This window comes from Octodon degus, unplaced genomic scaffold, assembly GCF_000260255.1.
Source record: "Octodon degus isolate 3935 unplaced genomic scaffold, OctDeg1.0 scaffold00166, whole genome shotgun sequence".
In the NCBI taxonomy this organism is placed as follows: Eukaryota; Metazoa; Chordata; class Mammalia; order Rodentia; family Octodontidae; genus Octodon; species Octodon degus.
In genome coordinates this window covers 5,288,114-5,314,443 of record NW_004524742.1, presented here as the reverse complement: position 1 = coordinate 5,314,443, position 26,330 = coordinate 5,288,114, and the positions used below count along the sequence as shown (strand labels likewise).

Below are 26,330 nucleotides of genomic sequence, written 5' to 3'. Positions count from 1 at the left end.
TTTATTCCACTTATGATTGTGGTCTCAAGGTCCATCCATTTAGCTATAAATGTCTCAATTTTATCTTTCTTTATGGCTGAGTAATATTCCACTAAATAAAAAAAAACCTTTTTTATTCATTCATTGGTTGATGGGCATTTGTGCAAATCAGTGCAAAGATTCCTCAAAAAACAAAACAAAACAAAACTGGGGGGATTAGAGGTCTCATCTGACCTAGCTCTTCCCCTTCTGAATATCTCCCTAGATGAACTGAAAGCATCATACAGTGTTCTATGTACCCACGTACATAGTCACATAGTTTGTAATAGCTAAATATTGGAACCAATCCAAGAATCCCACGCTTTTGATAGGCAATTGATCTACCTTTAATGATCAAGGTAAATTTAGGCAGCTGGCTGCTTTATGTACACAAGTGATTGCAGTTGGCCTTGGGAATTGCTAGGTAGGGCTATAGCTTCCAGCTCCATCCCTTAGCATGGCTGGTAGGTTAGAGCTGGGGATGAGGATGGGTTGGTTGTAATAACATCAGTAGAGACACCTCTGTGCAGTTTATTCTGTTCTCTCAAACAGCTACTCTTGTTGAAAGCTTGGTAGACAGTGAAATACTATAAGAAATTGGAAGAAATAGCTCCAGATGGCAGACATATATCAGTGATTAAAAACAGACATCAAAGGAAAGAAAACAAAGAATATATTCTCTGTCAGGAAGGAAGCAGTCACATTACTCAATAGCCACAGAGCTGCAGGGCTTGACAATGTTCACAGGTATGAAAAAAAGCAGTTTTTGTTTCCAAAGTGTGTAATTTTACATCTCTTTCGTTTCGAACCTAGAAGGTAGGCAGCAAGAGGCTTTGCCTGGAGAGCTCTAGAAGAGCATACACCTCTGCATGTGACTCTCGTTGGCTTTCTTGGTCCCTTACCTGTGCAGGACACCAATGCACAACTCCATGTGCACCTGTATTCCCACAAGGCACACATTGATTTACCTGACTGAAGCAGAGAAAGCCCCACACACTGAGTTCTTCTTGCACTAAGGAGCAGTAAAGACTGAGCAGCAGCCAACATTGGAGCCAGCACAGTGGCCTCATCCTCACCTTTTCTGGAAAGCATCACTATCCAGACACGGACTGCGGCTGAAGGAGGAGTGGCACTCAACAGGCATGCTCAGGCGGCAGTAGATCATGTTGGCATTGCTATTTTGTGTGCCAAATGTCTTGTGCATCACCTTGAGGCACGGAGGGCTGTCCATGGTACCATCGATCCTCATGACCTGGAAACACCATGAGTCCTTACCTTGACACACCAGATGGCCTGACTGTCATCTTGTCCCTCTTCCTCTTGTCGACATAGGTAAAATTCAGCAAGGTGTTCTGCAAACTGTAAACATTGTCCCTGATGATAACCAAACTATGGTTCTCATCATCATTTAGGCCTTGTCAGATAAAAAAGAATACACCTGCTTTCAGCTATGGAAATTAAAGATTTAAGAACACATCCACTGGTTTCTTGAAAGGCAAAGTGTGGAAAACAAATATGGGGGGTGGGGGTAACAGTAGGGTGATGTGGTACGGTGTCCATAAAAGCTTACCTTCTATGACAGGGGCAAGTGGCTAAAAAGAAAATATTTCCAGTGATTTCTCTTGTCACTGGGCATGAGAACACCTAAAGGAGTGGGCAGCAGAAATCCCAAAACTCAAGAGGAGACATCTGAGCTCCTGCAGAGGGCACCTTCCCCTACCTAGTCCACTTCTCATTCTGCCTGAGAGCTGAGGATCCCCCAGCCTGCCTTCAATCCTGCTGGGAGTTTATAGTTCTGGGAACTGTGGCAGGGTGGGGTGGGCAGGAAAGCTCAAAGCTGGACTTCTGTAGTGTGTGTGGGTGTGTGTGGGGGTGCAGAGGGCAGACAAAGTAAACGGAGAAAATAGAAATAACTCTTAAAAATAACCCCAGCCTCCCCCTGCTCCTTAGTGAGTAGTTCTCACCCTGGAGTTCAGTGTGCTTCCATAATTGGGTATGGTTTGTTATTTTTCTGAATGGAGGCATCTAGATTCTATCAGTCTGCCAAAGAGCTTTCAAGATACCCAAAGCTTAAGGGCCACCATTCTGAAACGTAACAGTTGGAGAAGAACCAGAGATATAGCTGTCTCTGCTATTCAAGACTGCAAGGGACAGTGGAAGAGTAAAAGCTAATGCTTGGTATTTCCAGACTGGAGCGGGAGTTAAGGGAAATTGAGAGCTGAGTTAACGCAAGGTACAGAGTTGGGCACAAGCAACAGTGCAAGAAGATGCTCTGCTTAGCTTTCCACCAACAGTTTGGTTCCTGTGCTCGCCCCACAAAGCACTTATGGGCACGTGCAAAGTAGAGGCAAGCAGATGTAGAATCAGAGCCCACATTATGCTTCTCAAAATTTTTGTCTCCCCCGAGCTCCCCCTAAAAAGTGGGAGTTCCATAATCAACTATTACACCTCAGCCTAAATGTTGGAAATGGCACCTCAGAAATTAAACACAGCCTAAAAGATTGCAAGTTATAAGCATTTAAGAACACATATGTTCAGGGCATATGACCTTCAGTATGGGTATTGGACTTTTCAAAGAAAACAATGCCTAAGACATGCAGACACTGTGATTAAGTGAAAATATCAGTGTAGGAAAGTTGGAGAGAATCTAGGTGCTCTGATGTGGACCCTAACGTGCAAGGGGTCCTTTAGCTGCCCTCATGAAGGCACCTGCAATTGTGGCATTGGGAATGAGAGGTGGGAGATGGCTGGCAGCAGGGCAGGGACTTAGGCGATCAGCTGCTGCTGACGGAAGAATCGTAAGGAGCTCAGTGCCCTGCCGCCCCTGCACTGCCAGGCCACCCAGGGTGTCCAATGGTACCTCTATGTGTGGATGATCCCCCGGCACGTTGACAAATGTCGGGAGGCGCTTGCTGAACCACATCGCCACGTCTCGGTTCATGTTGACGGCAAAAGGCTCAAAGCCCTCTTGGAGGCCACACATCGTGTAAAACTTGAAGGTGCTGGCGTCTGTCCCAAGATTCATGCGGCCAATCTGAGACAGCCCCAGACAGCAGATGGGCACGAACCCTGCAGAATAAGGAGTCTTGCTTCAGCCTGCCCTAGCTGACCTGGTGTTTCCTTAAGAAATATGAATCCTAGTAAGGAAGGTGAGACATAAGGTTTTGTCTTTTTCTTGGCATATAAAATCAGCAAAAGGAGGCCATCCAAAGACTCCCACTGTTCTTGGTAGATGGGGAAGAAAAGTGAGCTTTGTGCAAACTGATTAGGGAAAAATGATCATCCTTTTCAGATTCTTTTTCTTCTTTTTTTAAACAGTGAAGTAATTAATTTTTTGTTTCTTTATTTGTTATAAGGTCTCACCACACAGCTCAGACTCATAGTGATCCTCTTGTCTCAACCTCCCCAGTGCTGGGATTACAGGTAGGTGCCACCACGCCCAGTTTCAGTGGCCAGCACAATGTACCTAGGGTGGGGCTGGCAGGGCATGTGGTACTGGGAATTGAACCCAGGTCCTTGTGCTTGTCAGGCAGGCACTTAGACTGCTGAGCTACCCCCTCCCCAGCCCCTCAGATTATTCTTAATCTGCAAATAAACTTCAACTAGAAAAGTTAAACCAGTAAGAGGAAAAAGTGGAATTCTTTGTCTATGTCTTATTTAAAAGTTGGCTTCAGTTCTTCTGAAATTTTAAATACTACCCAAACCAAAGCAATATGACAGACCTAAAGCACGATTTAGCAGATTTTGCCACAAAAACATGTAATTATGTGAGATAATGGGTGTATAAAGTTTTCATGGTAGTAACCCTTTTTATGTTTCGTGACATTATATCATATACCCTAAATATACATAATAGAGTGGTTTTTTTTTAAGAAAGAAGGAATTGGAGCAAATTGCTTAAGTTTGTCAGGCTTCAGCATCCTCACCCGTGAAGCAAGGGTCCCAGCGGTCCTTCCCATGGTCAGAGCTGGGCGTGGCAGGTGGCACTCTGGTTCTGCTGGCTTATGTACTCCCATCTTCCGTGCCCACTGTGCTCACCCTAACAGAGAGTGCAGGTTCCCCCCAAGAGCTAGGAAACCCCTCTTGTCCTTCCTAAAGTCACTACGTCTCTCCCTACTCACTTCTGTATCCTGATCCTGTTTAAAAATTGCCATTCAGAACAGACCCAAGCAGTTGGAAATGCTTGGCACTTTTGCCTGTGGGTTATTTATAAATCATAATTGTGGACCAACAAATCAGCAAGGCAGGGAAAGCACTAATTATCTTGGGTTTGGGAGGATGCAGGAGGTGGGCAGAGGACAGCAGGAGCTGCACAAAGGCACAGCTCTTGGGCCACCAGCGAGAGCAGAAGTTGGATGCACACAGGAAGCTGGTTCCACTGCAAGACAGGAGTGCTCCTCTTGGGAAATTTTTAAAATTACTTATTTATTTATTTATTCATTTATTTGGTACAAGATCTCGCTACACAGCTCAGACTCATAGTGATACTCCTGTCTCAGCCTCCCCAGCACTGGGATTACAGGTATGTTCCACGATGCCTGGTTTCAGTGGCCAGCATGGTGCACCCAGGGTTCTGCGGCTGGCATAGCATGCTATACCAGGAATTGAACCCAGGTCCCTGTGCTTGCTGGGCAGGTGCTTAGATTGCTGAGCTATCTTCCCAGACCCTCTTCTCAGGAAATTTAGAGGTTATTTGTAGGAACTCAACAGTGAGAGCTTTCATTCATAGACACCAAGGTCAAAACACTTTCTTCCCAGTGGGAATACTTCTCCATTACCTAAGGCATGAAGTTCCTGTACATAAATAATAAGTGTTCAGAGAGTGAGTCTCTCCCACACTAGTTGGTTAGCTTCAGAAGCTGCAGACTCACTTAGGACACATGCTTAACAGCATTTCTAAATAAGAGAGAACTTTAACACAACCCTGCTATAACGACAGTGACTTCTGTGCAAAGACTTTTCCTCTCAAGAACAGCTGGACGGTTTGCTAGCCTTGCCCCTCCAGAGAGCAGGTGAGCTGGCTCCTGGCAAGGCACCACTCACACTGCATTTAGAGCTCTTGGATGCCTCTGCATTTTTGTGCTAGGCCCTAGGATGAATTAGGCCTTCATATTTTTATAGTCGGAGATTTTTTATAAATAATTTGACTATAGTATAGAATAAGGAGTCAATGTTAACAAAATTTATTGTGTCCTTATTTGTGACAGAGAGCTCTATTATGTGCTGCATGACAAGAAGTCAAAGAAGAAACTCTTTCAATCACAAGAAGCTGAGAGAAATGGAGACCAAGAGGAGAACAAAAACAGTGTTATGGCTTGCATGTACACTTATGTCCCCCAAAAGCTTCATGTGGTCACAGGTGGGACTTTTCAGCAGTGGCTGGGTCTACAGTGTATGATGCTGGGACTGAGGGTGTGTGATTGCAAAGTTAGTCCCCTGAGTGGTTTGGCACAGTTCTGGGAGTACAGCATGGGGCAGCCCTCACTAGGCAGAATGCAAGACAGAAAGAGGGCTGCTTTGTCACTGCTTGAGGCTTGGTGCTTTGCTGCTTTGTTACCTTCTGCCTGCCATGAGCTGGTTTTCTTCTGTAGTGCCCTTCTGCCATGCTGCCCTGCTTAGGAGTCAGCTGCCTATAAACTGAAAGCTCTACAAACTCTGAGAAAAATAAGAAAAGGGAGTAATTTTTTCCCTGTAAACTATCATTCCAAAGCAGTATCTTGGTCATTATGCTAAGGAACACCACGGCTCTTGTACTTTTATCTTAGAGCTACATCACGAAACAGTCCAGTCTTGACATGCACAGAGAACAGATTGTCTTAAGAAAGTGTTTCTCCTCTTTTATTCTCTGTAAGTCCAAATGGTAGGGCAAGAGAACAGCAGGTGGAAAAGCCTGAGTGGGAAGTAACAACAAGCACAAACCTTGGGACATCGGAATAGCTTACTAGTACAAACCCATTGACAATGCAAAGGGAGAAAAATAACACTTGTATAGAGCTTTTTTCTAAGAAACTTGGGCTCCTCATCATTACTAAGTGTTGGCAGAAGGGGAAACATTTTAGTGAGGATAAAAGCAAAGATTTGAAGAGTTAACAGTCTTGCTCATGTTCACAAAAAGGGCAAGTGAGAATAAAATGTGACACCCCACACCCTATGAGCCACAGGCTAGCTGCCACACAGTGGGTATAAGAGGAAGAGAATGTTAGAGGGGATAAATACCCCAGATTTAAACAGCAGCCTTGTCTCAGGGTACTGTACTCATCACAGAGTGAGGTGTTGTCCCTGTAGGACTGTTGTCTCTGTAGGAGAGAGCTGAACACAGCAGGGAACAGCCAGGGATACAAAAGCAATGGGAGATGAGAATAGTGGTGATCTGAGGACTCTGGGTGAATAGCGGGGCAGATCTGTGAAGCAAGAGAAGAGAGACTGAACCCAAAGTTTGAGCCAGAAAAGAGAAACATTATCTAAAAGGCAGAGGAATGACAAACTTCCATAAGACTCCAACATGTTCTCCTGGGAAGATTTGATTACTGGGTACACTGAGTAAGTCCTCCTCACCTGGTCAAAAGGCTCTAGCTAATGATCTCTCTATTTCTTTACTCAATGTATTTACATTTCAGGTAACTTCATAACTCTGTGTGATAGCTTTCAGGGAGCACAATGACATAATAAGCTACTAGTACATGTGATTATGCTCACATCTTTGAAGAAGTTTGAGAATATGCAAATGAAATTATTTTGAGGCAAGACATAAGGTTCTGCCCCTTAGGAAAGGAACAGCAAAAACACATGTGCTTAAATTTTGCAGAGAGTGCCAGGCTCTGTTAAAGTTGGTGTTACAAGGTCACATACCAGTTTCATGATTAAGAAGGGGCATTGCAAGGCAGAAACCTTTTTATAGTTTAGCAGCCTGGAAAGAAAGCAGTTGCTTAGAAATCCAAACGATGGATCCATTTTGTCTTTCTTTCTTTCCTTCTTTCCTTCCTTTCCTTTTTCTGTATTTAGGGCAGGGTCTACGGGGTGTTCAGGGTCTCACTGTGTAGATCAGACTCGTAGTGGTTCTCCTGTTTATAGCCTCCCAAGTCCTGGGATTACAAGAGCGCGCCACCATGCCCAGTCTCGATCGCTGGCTCAGTGTGCCCTGTGGGTGGGGCCATCAGGGCAGGCTGGGGATCGAACCTCAGGCGTCTGTGCTCTGTCTAAGCAAGTGCTTTAGTGTGCTGAGCTATCAAGTCGGACCTCGGATCCATTTTCATTCTGTTTCAAACTTAGGAAAGGCATGAAGGGGTGGTTAGACCATTTTTTTTTTTTTTTAATGTGTTTAGTATAGGGTCTACAGGGTTTCACTACACAGATCAGACTCGTAGTGATCCTTCCTGTTTTTTAGCTTCCCAAGCGCTGGGATTACAGGTGCGCGCCACCACGCCCATTCTCAGCGTGCCCCGGGGGCGCGGCCGGCATGGTAGGCCGGGGATCGAACCCCCAGCCCCTGTGTCTGCCTAGGCAGGCTTTTTAATCTGCTGAGCTCTCTGGCCAGCCCTTACATCATTCTTGAGCTGTTTTTCAGGTTCCCAACATGGCAGCACATGTCTTACTCCTTTATAGTTCCTAAGCCTCCAGCAAATGGAGTTCAGGGATACCTATGACAGCCAGAGCCTTAGAGAAAACACAATAAACAAGAGGCCAGGTTTTCCCGCCACAGATACTTTCTGAAGTACAGCCTCCATTTGGAGAGAGATGGGTGGGACCTCTTGGCGGCAGTGTGCGCGCGCATGCAGAAGGCTTCTTACAAACACATTTCATATTCTGCCTTCTGAAGAAGTGCTGACAGAGCTGGGAGCTGTTAAATTGGATTGGCTAATGGGCCAGAATGGTGGGTGTGAAGGTGGCCCCCGCTGATAGCAAAGCAGGTGTGGGAGACAGGGAAATTTCTCAGGGGACAGCAGCAAAGTCTCTCCTAGACGTCAGAACTCAAAGTCCAGTAGGCTGTTGAGAATCATACCTTCTTTCCTTTAAATGGAGGAAGAGAAGGCTGAGAAAAAACCTTCATCATGTAGGATCTTAAACTCCTGGACTCCTTCAGGTGACACAGGCAGCTGTGATGGCCCAGACCAGGGACCAAAGTAAAGAATAATGATTCAAAAAATCTAATGAGGCTTATACAAAGATATTATCCAGGATGCAGGAGATGGAGATGACAACTAAACTCAGAGAGCAAACCAGCCCTAATGTCTGTCCTTCATCCTTCCCTCAATGGGCTGAGAACTGCCTGCTGAGATAATGGCCCAAAACAAAGCTGACAAGCTGGTGACCAGAAGAGCACAGCATATAGGGCATTATGCCTTATGGTCAGGTTACAAGGCTTAAAATGTTTATTTTCAACAGATGACATTCCTATCAACATAGGGCAAGAACACAGATAGTAGGTGGTTATTCCAGGCCTCTGGATATTGATGTCCAAGAATGGCACATCAGCTTCCTTTTAGCTGCCCTTTGCCAACTCCTGAGCTATCAGAGAATCCTAAGACCCTTCCACTTTGTGTTCTTAAAGTGTGATACAATGCCACAGTATAATGCAGGAACATACTGCACTACAATTTTATTCTAGCATAGCTTCCTAATAATAGACTTTGTTATTCTAAAAGTCCAATCATGTTTCTGTACACAAAAGGACTATAAGGCATCTTTTTCTTTATATCATAGATGAGCTCTGAAAGCAGAGCGACCCAGGGTCATCTCTCCTTTATAGTCTTTTCCTACTCAAACCCTATAAAAGTGCTCCGTCTCTTGGAGGGTGAAATCTAAGGACACTTAGCCCAGAGCAGGCAACAGTTTCTTCAGTAAGAGGACTGAGACTTGGTATTTGAAATTATGGTCTATGCAATGATGGCAAACTTTTTAGAACTTTCACCGGCAGAAGCGAGCCAGGGTCTGTGCACCATAGGCTTGCCACCTCTGGCCTAGAGCTTATCTACCTTTCCAGCACAACTGCAAATCCAAATCTTCCATGCCTCTGCTGTTACACTCTCTCTTGAAGTTTCCTATGCCACTCTATTGACATCATTTCTTGGGTAGACACTTCTAAGAGGTAGACATTCTGTACCCTTAATTTAATGTTCAATTCAAATCCGATTCTTACATTAATTCTGCCTTAATCACTTGCTATTTACAACTCTCTGGCTTTCCTTATTATTCAGTCACCTTTTCATATTTCATCTTATTTTTCTAAAACTGCAAAACTGGGCTGGGGAGATAGCTCAGTAGAATAAGTGCCTTCCTGGTGAGCACAGGGTCCTAAATTCAATCCCCAATATGGAAAAAGAACAACAACAGAAAACAAAAACAAAAACAAAAACCTAGCCTTAGAACACTGGTCCTACTTGCATTAGCACATGCTTGAGGTCGGTGCTCCTCAGATTAAAGATGCACAAGCCATGGGTGTCTCTGCTCAGGATGCAGGTTCTGGATGTAGTCTGCTGCAGGCCAATATTTTGCATTTCTAACAAAAGATCACACTTTGGGCATCAAGGCTTTAGGCTTTACAAAGTTCTCTTCACTGCACAGCATACAAGATTCTTACTTCCTCTTTATAGCTGAACCAAAGATGAAGAGATGTATAATCTCATCTAGTTCACATGGCAATAAAGGCAGTACAGGTTTTGGGACTCTTTCTACGGCAGGACTACTTTCCCTGGGCAGCAGCTGGATCTTCTAGCTCTTCATTATCCTCTGGCTTTAACAAGCAGCACTGTACTGAGTGGTCATCTGTGCAGCACCTCTTGGTCTTCTCGGCTGCTCTGGAGCATCCACCTGCAGAGGTCCCGCTTCTTTGCCTCCGAGCAGCACACAGCTGCTCCCTACACTGGCAAACGCTTTTCATCTGTCTCTTAAAGGGGGTTTTCTTAAACATTTGACTTTAAATCTCTTTGAAAAGTATAAAAATTTGACCCCACCTGCTTTTAGTCATTCTCTTTCTCTAGGAAAATGAGCTGCAACTTTCCTATTTTCCTAAATATTTGGTGCTTAGAAAAATCATTAAAGCTCTTAGAAGGTACAGTTAGATATGTATGCTGTAGATAAGGTGCATGTTGTAAAAAGTATACAAGTCATTTATAAAACTAAAAACAATGTAAATAAACAATATTTCTGTAATATATATATGGTTCCATCTATGTGTGCTCATTTGCTTGTGAAGCTTTTTAGGCACAGGCTGTTTCTTTCTGTAAGGTCTCAGGAATCCAGAATTAAAAGGAGCTCTAATAATTTAGAGTGGGGATACGAGGAAAAAGAGGTTAAAGTCAACTAATGTGTCACAGATGGGCAGGGGAAATGGCAGGCTGAGGGTCTGAGCCCGGGACCCCTCCCTGGGGCAGCAGCTCCTCCTATACCAAGCACGGGATGTGCACACTAGAAAAGTGAAGTCACCATCGCTGAACTAAATGCCTGGGATTTTCTGCATCTGTCCTCCATGGTGGTGTAGCTGAAGAGAGGGAAACCTAAGGCAGGCAAGAGAGCTGCACTGAAAGCTGCAGTTTGATAGCAGCAAGCCTTGTTGTCTAGGGCCCTTTCCCCCTCTTGCCAACAATCTTATGTGCTTCTTGTGTACTATGTGGACAGCAAGTCATAGGCTGTGGCTGCTTTTCCATGCAGCTGGAAGCACTGCTCTGGTTGCAGGCTATGCATGACCATTTGGTTGCACAGTTTGAGTTTAAAAATAAATCATATTTTCATCCAAGAGAACAGCTAAATCTAATTTTATATTTCAGGCATTCTCATCAAAGCATCAAGTTCAAGTACACACACACTGCAGACTGATAATTTACATTGGAATAGAAGGATAATTCTTTTTTTTTTTTTTTTTTAGGTACCAGGGATTGAACTCAGGACCTTGCCCTTGCCAGGCAAGTACTTATTCTACTGCGCCATCTCCTCAGCCCTAAGAAGGATAATTCTTTAATTTGCTGATTTTCTTTGCTGCCAAGGACATTAGTCCTGACACAATTTGCATTGTCTTTATGATACTAGGAAACTTGGGAACCTGTGAATGATGAGAGGCAGGGTAGGAAACTAGAGGAGAACATTTCTGTTCATCCTGGATGCCAAGAATCTTTTATGCTGTGCACACCAGCTATCACTGTTGTTTTTCTTGATTTATCAATAATGTTAGTATAAGGGCTAGTCTTGGGCATTTGAGTTTCAAATTTGCAAAGGCCAGTGTAACCTGAATAGGGAGGTTAAAAAGGCTCACTAACTTTCCCTGGGGCTTTCTTCAAATGCATGGAGTTGGACTGCAGGCAGGATGTAGACTTACCATTCTCAATCTCATAGTCAGCGAAGGCAAGTTCAGACCCTTTGCTGGTGATCAGCAGCTCCCCATTCAGCGTGAAGATCATTGAGGCGTCCTCCAGGTTAATCATACATCCAACCACATCTCCTGGCTGCCAGGTTCTCCCAAAATACCCGCTGCCTTGATGCCAGCGCTGGCCCTATAAAACAAGATGCCAGGGCTTAGAGAACTAGCACTCCTGAAAGCCCTGAAGGCCCTGATGGTGGAGAAATGAACACAACACAGTGTCAACTGGAAGTGGTAGATGCTTTTGTAAGACTCAGCTCTTCCCATGGATATCTTATAGGGAGGATTTCTGTCTCATTGGAGAATGAAACCATGACACACGCGATGAGGACATTGCCTGAGTCTCATGACTCTCATTTAGTCAGGTATCCTGACCACCCAGATTCTAGGGAAAATTGGGAAGTTTTCACAAATACTGGCTGCATAGAGATCAGTGAGTTGCCTCTGGAATGGAATCAATGGGTTTAAGTGAGGAATGGATATAGAGGTGTTTACAGAAAGGGTTTGGGTCTATAAACCTGTCTACTATCAGAGCAAAACCATAATCCTCAGTTGTTCACTTAATGTCTATTGGGAAGTGGTGGTGGTCACTCCCTTTGAAGGCTAAGATGTAGGCTTTTAGCCTCCATGCAACATTTGGAGAGGGCATCTGGGACAGAGGGCAAGTGCTCACTGCATACTCACTCTGCTGCCTTCAAACACAAAGGCTTGGTCGTCAGCCCCCAGCTCAACGTCCGGCCGGCAGCCTGGCCTGGCCCAGCCAACCCGCATGTCTCCTCCAGTTACCACTTCAAACTCAAAATACCACTTTCCAGATCTCACTGCGTAAGACCGCTCGACCCGGAAAAATCGAATCTTGTCTATACTGACTTTCTCTATAGCTGGATCAGCTGTTGTGAGAAGGAAAGTGAGTTGAAGGTGGGGTGGGGAGAGAAAAACAGACTTTTAATAATTAAGTAGCATTCTCTAAAGAACTTGATGATAACAAAGAGGGCCACACATCTCCCACCATCCAACGCCGCACTCTGAAGATAGCATATCAACATCATACCATAAAAACTATACAGGCTGCTGTTTAATGAGCAATAACTTGGTAACAGATCATTTAGGCACTTTGTCACAATAATCTTGTGGGATTGGAATGGAAAAGCCTTGGAAAAGTTAAATTGTTTATTTAAAGTCACAGAGCCCATAAATTGAGGCTCAAGGACCTGAATCCAAGTCTTACTCCAAAGCCTTCCTATGAATTATTTATAGTGCACCTGTGGCTTAGGATACTTCTTGAGGGAAGGGACAACAATGGCAGGTTTGTCAATTATAATCTGATTTATTTTTCAAATTCTACAAACTACAGTATATGATTTTAGTTAAAGTTTTAGCATAGTGCTTATTATTGCCCATGTGCATTTAAATGGTCATTGATTACAGCTCTTAATTTTGAAAGATCTTTGAAAACATACCCAGGTAAAGTATTACTAAGTATTTCAGATGCTATCCAATGGGCATTGGTAGTCAACATTATGGAAGAAAAGTTAATATGTGGGTGATTTTCTTTTTCTTCTTTTTTAAAAATGTACTTGGATACCTCCCAGACCTAGAAAAGTCATTCCTCAAATTTATTTGGAACCAGAAGAGACCTAGAATAGCAAAGGCAATCCTGGCCAACAAGGACAGGGCAGGAGGCATTACAATTCTTGACTTGAAATTATACTACAAAGCTACTGTGATAAAATCAGCATGGTATTGGAAACAAAATAGACTTGAGGATCAATCGAATAGATTAGAAGATGCAGAGGCCTCTATGAACACACTAAGACACCAGATCTTTGACAAAGGAGCCAAAAACACTTACTGGAAGAAAGATAGCTTCTTTAACAAATGGTGCTGGAAAAATTGGCTCTCTACGTGCTGAAAACTAAAACTTGACCCACCCAGATCTATCACCAGGCACTAAGCTAAAGTCAAAATGGATTAAAGATCTAAACACTAAAACAGAAACACACAGGGGTAGGCAAAGAGTTCATGAACAAAAATCAAATTGCATGGGAAATACTTGAAAGAATCAACAACTTTCTCTTACTGAGAAGTTTTCGCACATCAAAAAAAATTACCAACAAAGTGAAAAGACATCCCACAAATTTTGAAAAAAATTTTAACTTACAAGCACTCAAACAAAGATCTGCTCTCTAGAGTTTATAAAGAACTAAAAAACATTAGGGCCCCTAAATTTAAAGACCCAATCCAGAAATGGGCATCCAAGATGAACACACACTTCTCAGAGGATGAGATTAAAGATGTGCACAAATATATGAAAAAATACTCCACATCACTAGCCATCTATAAAATGCAAATTAAAACAACACTGAGATACTACTTCACCCCAGAAAGAATGGCTATCATAAAGAAATCAATCACAGTTTCTGACACTGCCAGTCAAGCGGAAGACCCAATACTATTATGGACTACTGGACTCTTTTAGAATATTTTGCTGAGTTAACACACCTATAATATTCAAATGACAGAGCTAAACAAAAAAAGGGGATACAGATGAATGTCCAATTTATATCTGTGTATTCAAAATGGTTAGGATAGATATATAGTTACATTCTCTTAATGAATAGAGGGATTTGTTCTAATAGTGTTTGTAAATAGGATATCATGTCTGCCATCTTATACAGCAAATAACCACTAGGAAGAGAGTATGCAATGTGTTAATTATTGAAACTGTCCTACCAATTTGATTTGAAACTGTCTCATTGCTATTTGTCTCTCAATAAAATTATGGAAAAAAGAGAAATCAACAACAAATGTTGGAAAGGTTGTGGGGAAAAGGGAACCCTTATCCACTGCTGGTGGGAATGTAGACTGGTACAAACATTATGGAAATCAGTGTGGAGACTCCCTTTTAAGCCAGCTATTCCTCTACTGGGAATTTTCCCAGAGGAACTGAAAATGTCATATCATAGTGATATATGTGTACCTATGTTTATAGCAGCACAATTTGTGATAGCCAAATCTTGGAACCAACCAAGATGCGCATCACATGAGGAATGGTTGAAAAAGATGTGGTATTTTTATACAATGGAGTATTATTCAGCTATAAAGAATGATGAACTTGAAGCATTTATATTTAAGTGGATGCTGCTTGAAGATATACTCATAAGTGAAATAAACCAGACCCACATGTGTAAATATCATTTAGTCTCCCTAGTTTAAGAAGTCAAAAGAAGAAATACAAATAGAAAGTATAACACAATTAAAGGGAAATAAAAACTTGAGGATTGGGCAGTGAGGAGAGGGTAAGGAGAAAGGCTGGGAAGCATGACAGGGGCAAAGCCATATATTCATACACACAATATGGGCAAGGCAATGATCCTGAGAAACATCAGCAGGTTTTTGAAACTAGAAATTAATTGGTAGGATTCTCACCCTGACTAACTATACATGCTGATATCTGTGAATCAAGCAACTGCACTGAAGATAGCAGTGTGTAATAGAAGGGTCATGCTTGGAATGTCTGCCATTCTGGTCTTCTAAATGCGTACTTCTTGTCATGACATACCAATTATTACCATACTGTCTCTCAAGTAAATGTTTTTTTTTTTAAATGGGTAATAAATGAAAAAAAGACAGAAGAGAGAAAAAAAATGTTAGAGGACTGTCCTGCTGCAATGCTATATATGGTTAGATTTCTAAATCTCTGTGTAAAAATATGTAAATGTTTATTCATATTCTTTGAATATTTTTGATTTAAAAAAATTTATCTCCATATTCTGTAGGGACTTAAAATTTAACATATCAATACTTGATGGAAAATACCTGTTCCATGTTATGCCTAAGATATTTGGTATTCAGACAGATAGTGAAGTTAAACCCAACTGCATATGTAGCTTCTCTTCTAGAGGGTTAATAACCTAAGTTTTCAGACCAAAAATTAGAGAAATAGAAGGGTTGCAAGGACAGCCAACATTTTGGCCCTAGCCTTTCAAGGTTGTGAAGACTCAGGACATAGGAGAACCTGTACTGTAAAAACATGTAACTCAGTTATGTCCCAAATTTTCTGATCAAGAGGATTATGGGGCCACAGAGCAATATGATCGATGATGTACAGTGTTCCTAAGGAGAGTCACAGAGAGAGAAAACATTCTCTGAGGCTTTCACAGAGAGCAAATTGGTCAAGCAATAGCTGTGACTCATCCACATGGCTGACACTGATAAAGGATCTGCAAACTGCAGAATAGGGTTACAGGACAAATCCTGAGGATACTTGACTGACCTTATCAGATACAAAAGTTATATTTATTGTTATATAGTTCTTGCTTTATCTTGGTCTTAATCATCCAGCAGAAAAGTATAAAAATGAGATAAATAAAGTAAAGCCATATTAATATGCTGAGCTGTGAAAGGCTCAAGTCGACAACTTCTGCAGATCACCTACTACTATTGTGGACTGCTGGACTGTGTTGGATTGTTTTGCTGAATTCATGCACCTGTAGTATTTAGATGCCAGTGGAATATCCATCTCTGATAGGGCTAAACAAAAAAAGGGGATAGAAAGGAAGGTCCATTCTGTATCTGTATATACAGAATAGTTAAGATAAATATACATCTATTTTTGCTTAAATCAATGAGAAGAAAGATTTGTACTAATAGTGCTTGGACAGGATATCTTGTCTGTATCTTGTACTATGGATAACCACTAAGAAGATACCAATGTACAATGTATTAATGATTGAAAATGTCTTATTAATCAGTTTTGAAATGGTCTCATTGCTATTTGTTTCTCAATGAAATAAAGTAAAAAAATGTATTCGGTACAGGATCTCACTACGCAGCTCAGACTCATAGTGATCCTCCTGTTTTCAGCCTCCCCGGCACTGGGATTACAGGCCTGCACCACCACAGCTGGGTTTGGTGGATGGCTCAGCACGCTTGGAGGTGGGGCTGGCATGGGATGTAGTGCTCAGGGACCAAACCCTGGTTCTTACACTTGCCTAAGCAGGTGCTTAGGCCATTGAGCTATCTTGCCAGCCCAATATGCTGGTGATTTTTAGTCAATGTTGGACTTTAACTTGGAGCTGTGATTGCCTTATTCAAAAGTAAGCTGGTATTTACACTCAGTGAGCATAATAGAAGTAAAGGTGTCTTGGTTTTATAGCCAGTTATCCTGAGGAATTTATCTTCTTTAGAAGATAATGAGTTTCCTGTGGGGTTGGGCCACAGATATGGTCACTGCAGAAACACGTGGAATGGGGCAATGCTTTGTAGCAACTGTGGTTCCTTTCCCCTTTTAAAACACATGTTCAAATGTGTCACCTCTAAATACACAAGTTAGACCTATTTAAAATTAGTATTTCACCAGAATAGACTCTGTTTAGTAAATTGGGGCTATAGTGAGTGCACCCTCCAGGCTCATTACCAAGTTCTTGGTCTGACGGCTCAATGTTATACCCATAGCCAACGAACGTCCGGATGGCTTCCCGCAGGCTATCCCTGTTTGACTTCTTGGTACGCTCATCCAGCAATGCATATGGCACCAGACGGGGATTTCTTTTGTTCTTCAAATCCTATAGAAAGCCCAAGGAGAAAGGTGTCAGGGAAACATGTTTCAGTTTACAAGCAGCTCATCCTACTCACAGCTCCTGGCTTCCTCTTGCTAGTCTATTAGCCCTTCCCTAAGCACCTATTTGCTGTCCCTCTGCAGGATGGATGATCATAAATAGAAAAAAAATTTACTAATGCTCAAAGCTGACATTAAAGAAGCACGTATTAACAATGCCAGGCTGCAAATAAAAAGAAGTGCCATTAACCTGGCCAGTAAACCTCCCTTGCCAAGGCACAGCAGGTGGGATTTGCATAAATATTCCCTTATGGAAACTCATGCCACCATTCAAACCATAAAGACCCACTTCCATTCAGCAGCCTCTGAAGAAGTCTTTATAGAGAAAGGTAGCAGAGCTAGAATATGTCTGTTTCACTGCAAAAGACACACATCTCAAGTAGAATCCTCCTCAGTTCCTTAAGGTACAGCTGCAGAAAAAGTCACTCAAATTCCCTACATGCTGTTTAAATCAGTCTCCATGGTTTCTACAGTTACCCTCTTTCTGGCTTCCAAAAGCATGCAAATTTGGAGGTTCAGATATGAATGGACTCATGTCCACACAAACTTTCCTGATATTCCCCTTACCATTGCTGATAAGTAAGATGAGAGAAGTATTTTAAGGAAAGAGGTATGTCAGAGGCTTGGTGCTGAGCCTTAGTTCCAATCTCTGCCCAATGCCTTGTCTTTGCTTGGCTTGGCTGTTTTGTTGCTTTCTGTAGCAGCTAAGAGCTACACTCAGGAATCTCTGGCTCAATAGAATGAGGTAATGGAGCACAGACTTCAAGCCACTGTGGTTTGTACCCTTCCTAGGAGTTTTCTCTTCTTTTCACACTCACAGGCGATATTTGGGCCAACTTGGACAAACTGCTAATATGTGACATTAATTTGTGTGAGCCTTCTATTGACCTTGGAGAGTGACATGAAAGCTGAACTCTCTGGAATGTGGCATGTGGGAGAATGAACTCATGCAGCTGGTGGATGCCTATACAAAGTGGTACAAAATGTGAGTCAATCCTTAACACAGGGAAGGGTAAACGTCCATTTCTACAAAATTGGAATTATGCCCAGAGTCACTGTCAGTGTGACCATTACAAATTCCATTCAGCCCATGATTCTATAAATAATAAAAACACTGCAGAATGAGAGATGGAGTGCAAGGGCAACTTTTATCTTCCAAAATAACACCCTCTGAAGCAAAATGGCATTTTGATGGATGATCACATCCCCTAATTTTTCCAGCATGTCTGAGCCAGTGCCTCTTACCTGTTGAATGCCATAGGTCCATCCTTGTTTTATTCTGTCTTTTGCCCAGACATTATGTGCATTTTCTGCCAGCTTATCCACTAAAATTTCTTGAGGAGGTAACAGTTTCACATCAGACAAATCCAAAGGTGCTGGCTTATAGCCATTGGTCATCATGTAGCTACAAGCATGTGCAAAAGGACACACATATTTTAACAGGTCTGTGCAATTTTCCTATTCTAGATTTTAGATCAAGATCACCTCAAGGGAACTGAAGCTGTAGTCAGAAGTTTCCCTCTTTGGTAGGAGATTGTTGAGTTCTATTTCAAGTCCATAAAGGAAGCTTTTACTCTACCATTGTCCTAGCCAATGCATAGCACAGATTTCACATATACTTGGTAGGTGCTTTACACAAGCTATATCTCCAGACCCAATGGCACAGATTTTAGAGGAGACTGTTGGAAAAATAGATGATAATTGCAAAGCCATCCTTATTGCTAAGAAAACTATGTATATCCTATGAATGATGGGCACATTCACCATTTTATGACATTACTGTGGAAGGGTCTTCATCCTATCCAAGAACACAAAATGTTAAAACCAGATCAGCAAAGACTAGAGCTTGAGTCATTATTTTTGGAAAAATAAGCCATCAAAGAATGGTTACTCAGTCTTAGAAAGCTAAAGCTTTTGTTCTGAAGGTAAAACAAAACAAAAAAATTATGACCATACAGAAATTGTGAGCTCAAAATGACCATAGTGCCAGTTAACTGTCCAGTTCTGAAGCCATAGTCTCAGATGTTTGTAATCTGACAGGTAATGTAAAGACATGGAAGAATTTTTTTTTTTATTTTTTATTATTTATTTATGTGTGTGTGTGTGTGTGTGTGTGTGGCCAGCTCAGCCCACCAGGGGGCGGGGCTGGCTGACATGTGGTGCTGGGGGGTTGAACCGCGGTCCCTTTGCTTTGCTAAGCTTGTTCTAAGTAGGTGCTTTAGACCACTGAGCCATCTCACCAGCCCAAGAGAATTTTTGTTTTTGTTTTTGTTTTTGCAGAACCGGGGATTGAACTCAGATCCTTGCATTTGCCAGTCAAGCGCTTATCCTACTGAGCCATCTCCCCAGCCCGACATGGAAGAATTTAACAGCGTCCAGAAGATAGATCATACGAGTGGAGAGGGCAGGGCACACTGTGAAGTGACTCACTGGAGTGCAGCAGATCACAGCCATGTGCAAATGTGAGTCCAGGAATGCCCATCACCCCAGATGTTGGCCAGAACCTAAACTGATAGACCAGGGATCATTCTATTCAGCAATCTGAGCAGCATGAAATATAGAGTGTGCTGTAGGCATAAGACAGGGCTCTGTATCTGTCTTCTCAGAATGCATGCTCCTGGGTAGTCAGGACGCACTAGCCATCTCTCAAACATGCTTTTCTTTGCATCAGGAGCTATGTGTAAGAATGGAGCCTGGCACCTGGGAGCTTGAAAAGAAAGGCGGAGAAGATGAGCATTTGATTAAAGCTGACACTGCCTTGGTTCCAAAGTAACTATGATCGTGTGTGTGTGTGTGTGTGTGTGTGTGTGTATGTGTGTGTGTGTGTGTACTCAAGGTTGGCATACACTGGATCAATTGAGAGAAGCTGGAGTTGGTGAAGGCACTAGTGGGCAACTGTCAGAGTATGGGAGGATGTGTGATTCTGAGTGTGGGGGTGGGAGGGACAGTGATGTAGGGATCAAATGAAGTCTTGGTGGAGACATCTGTTTCCACAAAACATTTATAAGGTTGGTCCAATGCTAGAGGAGTGAATTGTTGTGTCTATGAACCATTTTCATAATCCTTTGCCAACTGCAGACCAAATACAACCGAGTATAACACACCGTCTGATGTCTCCACATCCTTTAGATTACAACTAGCAATGGTGGTGTTAGGTCTAAATAGAAGGAGCAAAAAGAAGAGAGATCTTGAAATATTTCCCTCATTCAGCAGGCTCTGTCCAAGGGTCTCACTGCTGTGTATATGAATGGAAGACCTTGTTAGCTGAGGCCAGCCGTATCTAGACCATCACCTGGCTTTGGGCGTAGGCCTCCCCCTTCTCAGCTTAGATATTTAAGCTGAAGCATAAAGCTTTGAGTTGGTACAAAGGCACCTACTTTTTGGGCAGTTTGACCTTCTTGAGGTCCTCCTCAGCAGCTGGGTTAACGTGAGCGATGTGGCAGCCAAGGGCCAGGAGAGTTCTGTGACACAACAGAGGAAGAAGACTAGTGTCAACTGTAAGGTAAAGGACAGAGCCATGACTTGCAGCTGAGCTGAACAACAGCCCTTCACTCAGGGCACACGTTGGTAGCTACTTTCTGTAAAGGACCAGACAATACACACTTTGGACCTTATAAACCTTAGGTCTTTGTCACAACTACTCAACTCTACCATTAGAGAGCAAAACAGTATTATCTGTGGCTTCTGATAATATATCCATCGACCAATGAATTTGGCATTTTTACAATAAAATTTATTTATAGAAGCATGTAGCTTGCGTGACTGTGCCATGGGCCATAAGTTGCCCACTTGTGATTAGATGATAGCAAGCCCAAGAACACGAAAGGGAGGCTTCTTAATCGTCCCTCTTGGGAATATTTTCCAGTTTACAAATTCACTTTGAAGTATATCTGGCTTATAATTTCATAGAGCAGACAGAATCCTAATTCTAGACCCATGAGTCAGCAAATATTTGTTGTGTGCTGCTCATCTAGTTCCTTAAGTTGGGCTTGACACCGGGAGGTACAAAGCTTGTCCCTCAAGAAGCACCAGTGTAATTGAAGATATCATTTAGGTGAGCCTACAAGACAGCATCTTTCATACACTGTTATATCAACAAATGCTAGACTGCTCTGCACTGTCAGAGAACAGGAAACTATAAAGACAGAACAGGTAACAAACACAAAAGGAATTCAAAAGGAGAGATGCTAATTCGGGACAGTACATGGCAGGGGTCACAGGGAGATATAAGTAGGATTTTTAAAAAATATTTAATACAGGGTCTACAGGGTCTCACTACACAGATCAGACTTGTAGTTTTTTTTTTCTCTCTCTTTTTTAAAAAAAAATTTTTTTTTTTTTTTTGTGGTTAGCTCAGCCTACCCTGGGGGTGGGGCTGGCATGGCATGTGGTGCTGGGGATCAAACCGAGGTCCCTGCATGCTTGCCTAAGTTTGCCTAAGCAGGCACTTTAGACCACTGAGCTTTCTCATCAGCCCTGTAGTTTTCTCTTGATGTCAATAGTTTTCAGCCTACCAAGCACTGGGATTACAGGCATGCACCACCATGTCCAGTCTCAATCCCGGTCTTAACACGCCCTGAGGGTGGGGCCGGCACTGCATGCTGGGGATTGAATCCTGGTCCCTGTGCCTGTCTATAAGGTGCTTTAGTCTGCTGAGCTATCTGGCCAGCCCTTATAAGTAGTTTTAAAATGGAATTTTAGTGAATCAGACTGTTTCCCATTGGCTTTCACAAATGGCTTATCTTTTTTATATCTTGATTTAATGTGAATTTCAAGAGACACTTGGTCTTTTGTTTCTCTTCTTTTTTTTGCCTCCCACAGCATATCCCTGTTTCTAGAAAATAGCAAATGCACTCTACAGAAATATGTATACTAAATAACAACAGTAGATTGGTTATTTGCTTTGTTAGATGCTCTTGTAACATGAATGATCACCATCCCCTCTAATTTATCAGCATGTGTCATGTTTTTAGGGAAGAGTGACATATCTTTTCAGTTTAGTTATAATGCATTAAATCATCCACTCACTGTTTAGTCCAACTTCAATTCAATTAAACACTCACTTTAAGGTTTCAGTTGACATTTGTAGATTATAATTCTTCTCAGTTTCAGGGAGCTTTGAAAATTCCACAAGGCAGGGGTGTTGTCTTTTATTGTCATCTCGTACCTAGGTGACAATAGAAGAAAAAATATAGATTAAGTTTTGACAGCTGGCCTTGCACTGAAAAACAGAAATGAATACACTTTGAAATAGGACCCAGGCAACATGTATCAGGTTAGACAAAGGTAGCAACTTGCTGATAGGGAGCAGATGATCTCTCCAGTAATGGAGGTGAATCTCCAAGGCACAGTGGCTTCTGCTCCGCAGATTTGTTTCTAGACAGGTGTCTGCACTCAGAATGCCCTTTTTAAAGAAGCAACTGTATACATGGTTGCCATGGTGCTACTTAAGTCGCTATAATGGTACTTAAGGGTACACTTCTTCAGTAATAAAGGACTACAGAAGCCTGACCAGTGTTCAACAGAAATGTAAAATTGGCCAAAGATGTGAACTGCATTTGTAACTTCAAATTTTCTAGTTAGTCACAATAGAAAAGCAATTAGAAACAGATGATACTAATATTAACAATGTATTTTATTTAACCATGAATATGCAAGTTACTATCTTGGTGATAATATAAGAAAATTTAAGTAATCCATATAAGAAAGTTTAGAAGATATTCTATATTATGCTTTCCTACTAAGTGTTCCAAGTTTAGGGTATATTTTATAGTGACAGCAAATCTTAATCCAGACTAGCATTCAAGGCTCAGTAGCCACATGTATCTCACAGTTATTGTACTGAACAGTGTGGATGCAAACATCAAGTCATTCATTCATTCATTCATTCATTCATTCATTCATTCATTCATTCAAGCAAATGAACTTCATTCAAGTGCTGCAGTAGATATGAGGAGTTCTCAGGCTCATGAAGAGAACAATTTAATAGGAATGGAAGTAGAATGAAATATTCATAGGTATATGTGTAAAATTCCAGTTCTGAGTTTTCTAATGGAGTGCTCTGTGCTATTACACAAGCATAAAACAGAGGGGTGCCCATACAGAAGGACAATCTTTTATGGTAGCTGTATTCATACATAAATGTCAGAGTGCAGGGACTTTTTCCATAACTAAGTGGGTAGATATCATTTGAGAGTGTCAGGGTCACAGGAAGATTCAGAACTCACCTGTCCTTCTGCCTTCAGACATGACCTTATACTTACCACAGAACAAAGTCAATTTACATTTCATTTAAAAATACTTTCTAGTGAAAGAAATTCCCTAACCTACTCTGAGTGTCTATTAATCTTAGTGATACATCTGAAAGCCACAGGTTCCTGGCTGCAGATAAATAATAAGAGAAGGTAGGCAGGTGGCAGGAAGAGGGCTCATGAAGTTCCCACACTTGTATAAGTGTCTGAAACACCCTTCTCAGTGACAGGGCAATCCAAGTCCCCACTTTGGGCTGGCCATTGAACTATATACCTTGCCGAAAGTCCAGCCAAGCTCTATTTTGTTCATTCCCCAAAGCTCATGGATGTTTTCAGCCAATCTGTCCCGGATCTTCTCTAGGTGAGGTGGCAAAACAATCTTAAAGAAAAAGAACAGCCTGTGAAATGTCAGAGCTGGAAGAATCTGTTATATTGAAGATCATAATGTCTTTAGCAGCCAGTGTCTCACTGGAATGCTCCTGCACATCACCAAGGCAGTGCGGCACAGTGCCACAGGCTTCCAGTCCTATGCTGCTCTGCTCCTTGGGGCCTCTCTGACCACACTGTTTAAGTCTCCCTTGCAGACATCTGTGCGGCATGTGACTCCCTTTACCTTACCTTCTCACTCCATCCACTCCCTGAAAGACCTTACCTGCTGCTACCCAGTCATTTATAAGTCGGTGCATCTCTGCCCATCGTCGCCTCTAAGTTCAGACCTGTTTCTTCATCAAAGTGACCTCAATGTGTATGCCAAGTTGGAATCATCAACTTTCCTTCAAAATATTTTTCCCGTCATGCTTTTACTTCCTCTTTTTGTTAAATGGTCCCACTATTTTCTCAAGCCTAAAAGTCATCTTAGTTTCTTCCTCCCTTGTTGGCATTACCTTCTCTTTCAATCTGTCATGGACTCTGCATGCTTATTTCCTGAGTCTTTCTCAAGGATCTCTTCCACTACATCACATTATTTTCTGCCTAGACCACTGAAAAAGTCTTATAATTGCTTTCCCCAAACTCCCCCCATCTATTCTCCGATGACCAGAGAGACAAGTGCACTACAACAAAAACAAGAAATCAATGAAAAAATTACACTGAAACACTGCTCCAGTGTGTTTTCCCAAAGTACTCCGCAGCCTAAGAAAAGCCTAGATGCATTAACCAGGTATATAATGGCCTTTTCTCAATGAGGTCTCCACTAACTCATGCTGCCCATGGTTGGTGATATAGCTCAGCCGACCAAGCGCTTGCTTAGGTAAGCTCAAGGGCCAGGGTTTGATCCCTGGCACCACAGGTCACACCAGCCCTGCCCCCAGGCATGCTGAGTGCTTGATGGAGTCTGGGCATGGTGGCATGCACCTGTAATCCCAGAACTAAGGAGGCAGAAATCAGGAGGATCATTATGGGTCCAAGCTGTGTAGTTAGGCCCTACACAAACAACAACAACAACAACAATAACAACAACACCTTAACTCATGCTTTCCAAACTTCTTAAAATTTTCCCGAAGACCATGCTCTTCCACAGTTCTCCCCCCTTCAATGCTCACTGGTGCTCTATGTACACATTTAGTACATATTCAGACATGTTTGCATTCCATAATGATGACCTGCTTTGTGGGTAGTTGGCACATGCACCTATCATATCTTGATTCTTTTTTATTTATTTTCTCTCTTCTCCTTCTCCTTCTTCCTTCAAAAGGATTTATCTTATCTTTTGTTTTGCTATTTATTTGTATTTTGGCTTTCTCATATCAGAGAAGTTGATGTAATACTAAGGTTTCTGTGTATAATTGATTTCACTTAACATTGTGGTCTCCAGGTGCATCCATTTTCCTACAAATGATCCAAGTCTATCCTTCTTTATGGCAGTGTAGTACTCCAAATGTGTTTAAGTGCCACATACTCTCTATTCATCTGTTAATGGACAAATAAACTGCTTCTAAGATTTAGCAATCATAAATTATTCTGCTACAAACATGGGTAGGCATATAGCACTATGATACAATGCATTTAACTCTTTTTACCTACAAAGGTAAAACTTTAGTCAAATGGATTTTCTAAGCTTATTTTTTGGGAAATCTCCACACTGATTCCCATAATGGCTGTGTTAGTTAATATTCCTACAAACAGCGTAGAGGCATTCCTTTTCTCCCGCAGCCTTGAGAACATTGGTTATTGTTTGAGTTCTTGATGATAGTCATTCTTTTTGGCTTAAAATAAAATGTCAGTGTTGTTTTAATGACTCACAATAAACAATTTATTGATCATTTGTACTTTTTCTGAGAAGTAGCTACTGATTTTAGTTGCCCATTTTTGATTGGACATTTTATTTTGGGAGGAGTTAGTTTTTTAATTCTTTCTATATGCTGGATTATTTGTTCTCAGAGGGCTAGCCAGCAATTTTTTCCATTCTGTAGGCTGTCTCTTACTCTGTCGGTTATTTTCTTTGCTGGGAAGAAGCTTTTTAATTTGGTGTGATCTCATTCGTTGGTATTTGATGTTGTTTCCTCTGCCAGGGAAGCTCTGTTCAGAAGGTCCTTGTCTATGCCTTTGTCTTCAGTCGTGTTAACTATTTTATCTTTCAGGAGATTGTTTCTGCTTTAATATTTAGATCTTTGACCCATTTTGATTTTAGGTTAGTACATGTTGAGAGATATGAGTCTAGATTTAATCTTCTGCATGTGGATGGCCAGTTGTCCCAGTAGCATTTGTGAAGAGGCTATGTTACCTCCAGTGTATGTTTTTGGTCCGTTTGTCAAAGATCAAATAGGTGGTACTATTTCTAAAAAATGTTAGATTCTAAAAGTTTACAAGGTCTCACTGAAGGGAATAAATGCTTCTATTCCCTAAGAACTTCTCTATGAATCAATCGCCAAGCAACATTTCCATAGTTACGGGGTCCACATAAGTTCGGCTCTGAGCTTAGATGTCGAAGTTGCTGTGTTCTGGTGATCTGCGCATCTGTTTTTGTGCTGGCGCCTTACTGCTTTCATCACTGTAGCTTTCTAACACAACTTCAGATCTGAGATTGGATGCCACCTGGTTTGCTGTTGTTAACCAGGATTCCTTTGGATATTCTGTTTTTTTTTTTTTTTTT

At 41.9% G+C, this 26,330-nt stretch overlaps 1 protein-coding gene across 1 annotated transcript in view; it reads right to left on the bottom strand.

The window, feature by feature from the left end:
* Ryr3 (ryanodine receptor 3) overlaps nucleotides 1-26,330 on the bottom strand; it is a 622,696-nt gene that overhangs the window by 236,518 nt on the left and 359,848 nt on the right. Inside the window, exons 21-29 of the mRNA XM_023703237.1 lie at nucleotides 23,514-23,618; nucleotides 22,052-22,155; nucleotides 20,366-20,449; nucleotides 18,234-18,393; nucleotides 16,788-16,935; nucleotides 12,053-12,258; nucleotides 11,327-11,501; nucleotides 2,879-3,087; nucleotides 1,095-1,270 (exon numbers count right to left, since the gene is read on the bottom strand). Of these exons, the coding sequence (XP_023559005.1) occupies nucleotides 1,095-1,270; nucleotides 2,879-3,087; nucleotides 11,327-11,501; nucleotides 12,053-12,258; nucleotides 16,788-16,935; nucleotides 18,234-18,393; nucleotides 20,366-20,449; nucleotides 22,052-22,155; nucleotides 23,514-23,618 (1,367 nt within the window). The remainder of the gene's footprint in view (nucleotides 1-1,094; nucleotides 1,271-2,878; nucleotides 3,088-11,326; nucleotides 11,502-12,052; nucleotides 12,259-16,787; nucleotides 16,936-18,233; nucleotides 18,394-20,365; nucleotides 20,450-22,051; nucleotides 22,156-23,513; nucleotides 23,619-26,330) is intronic.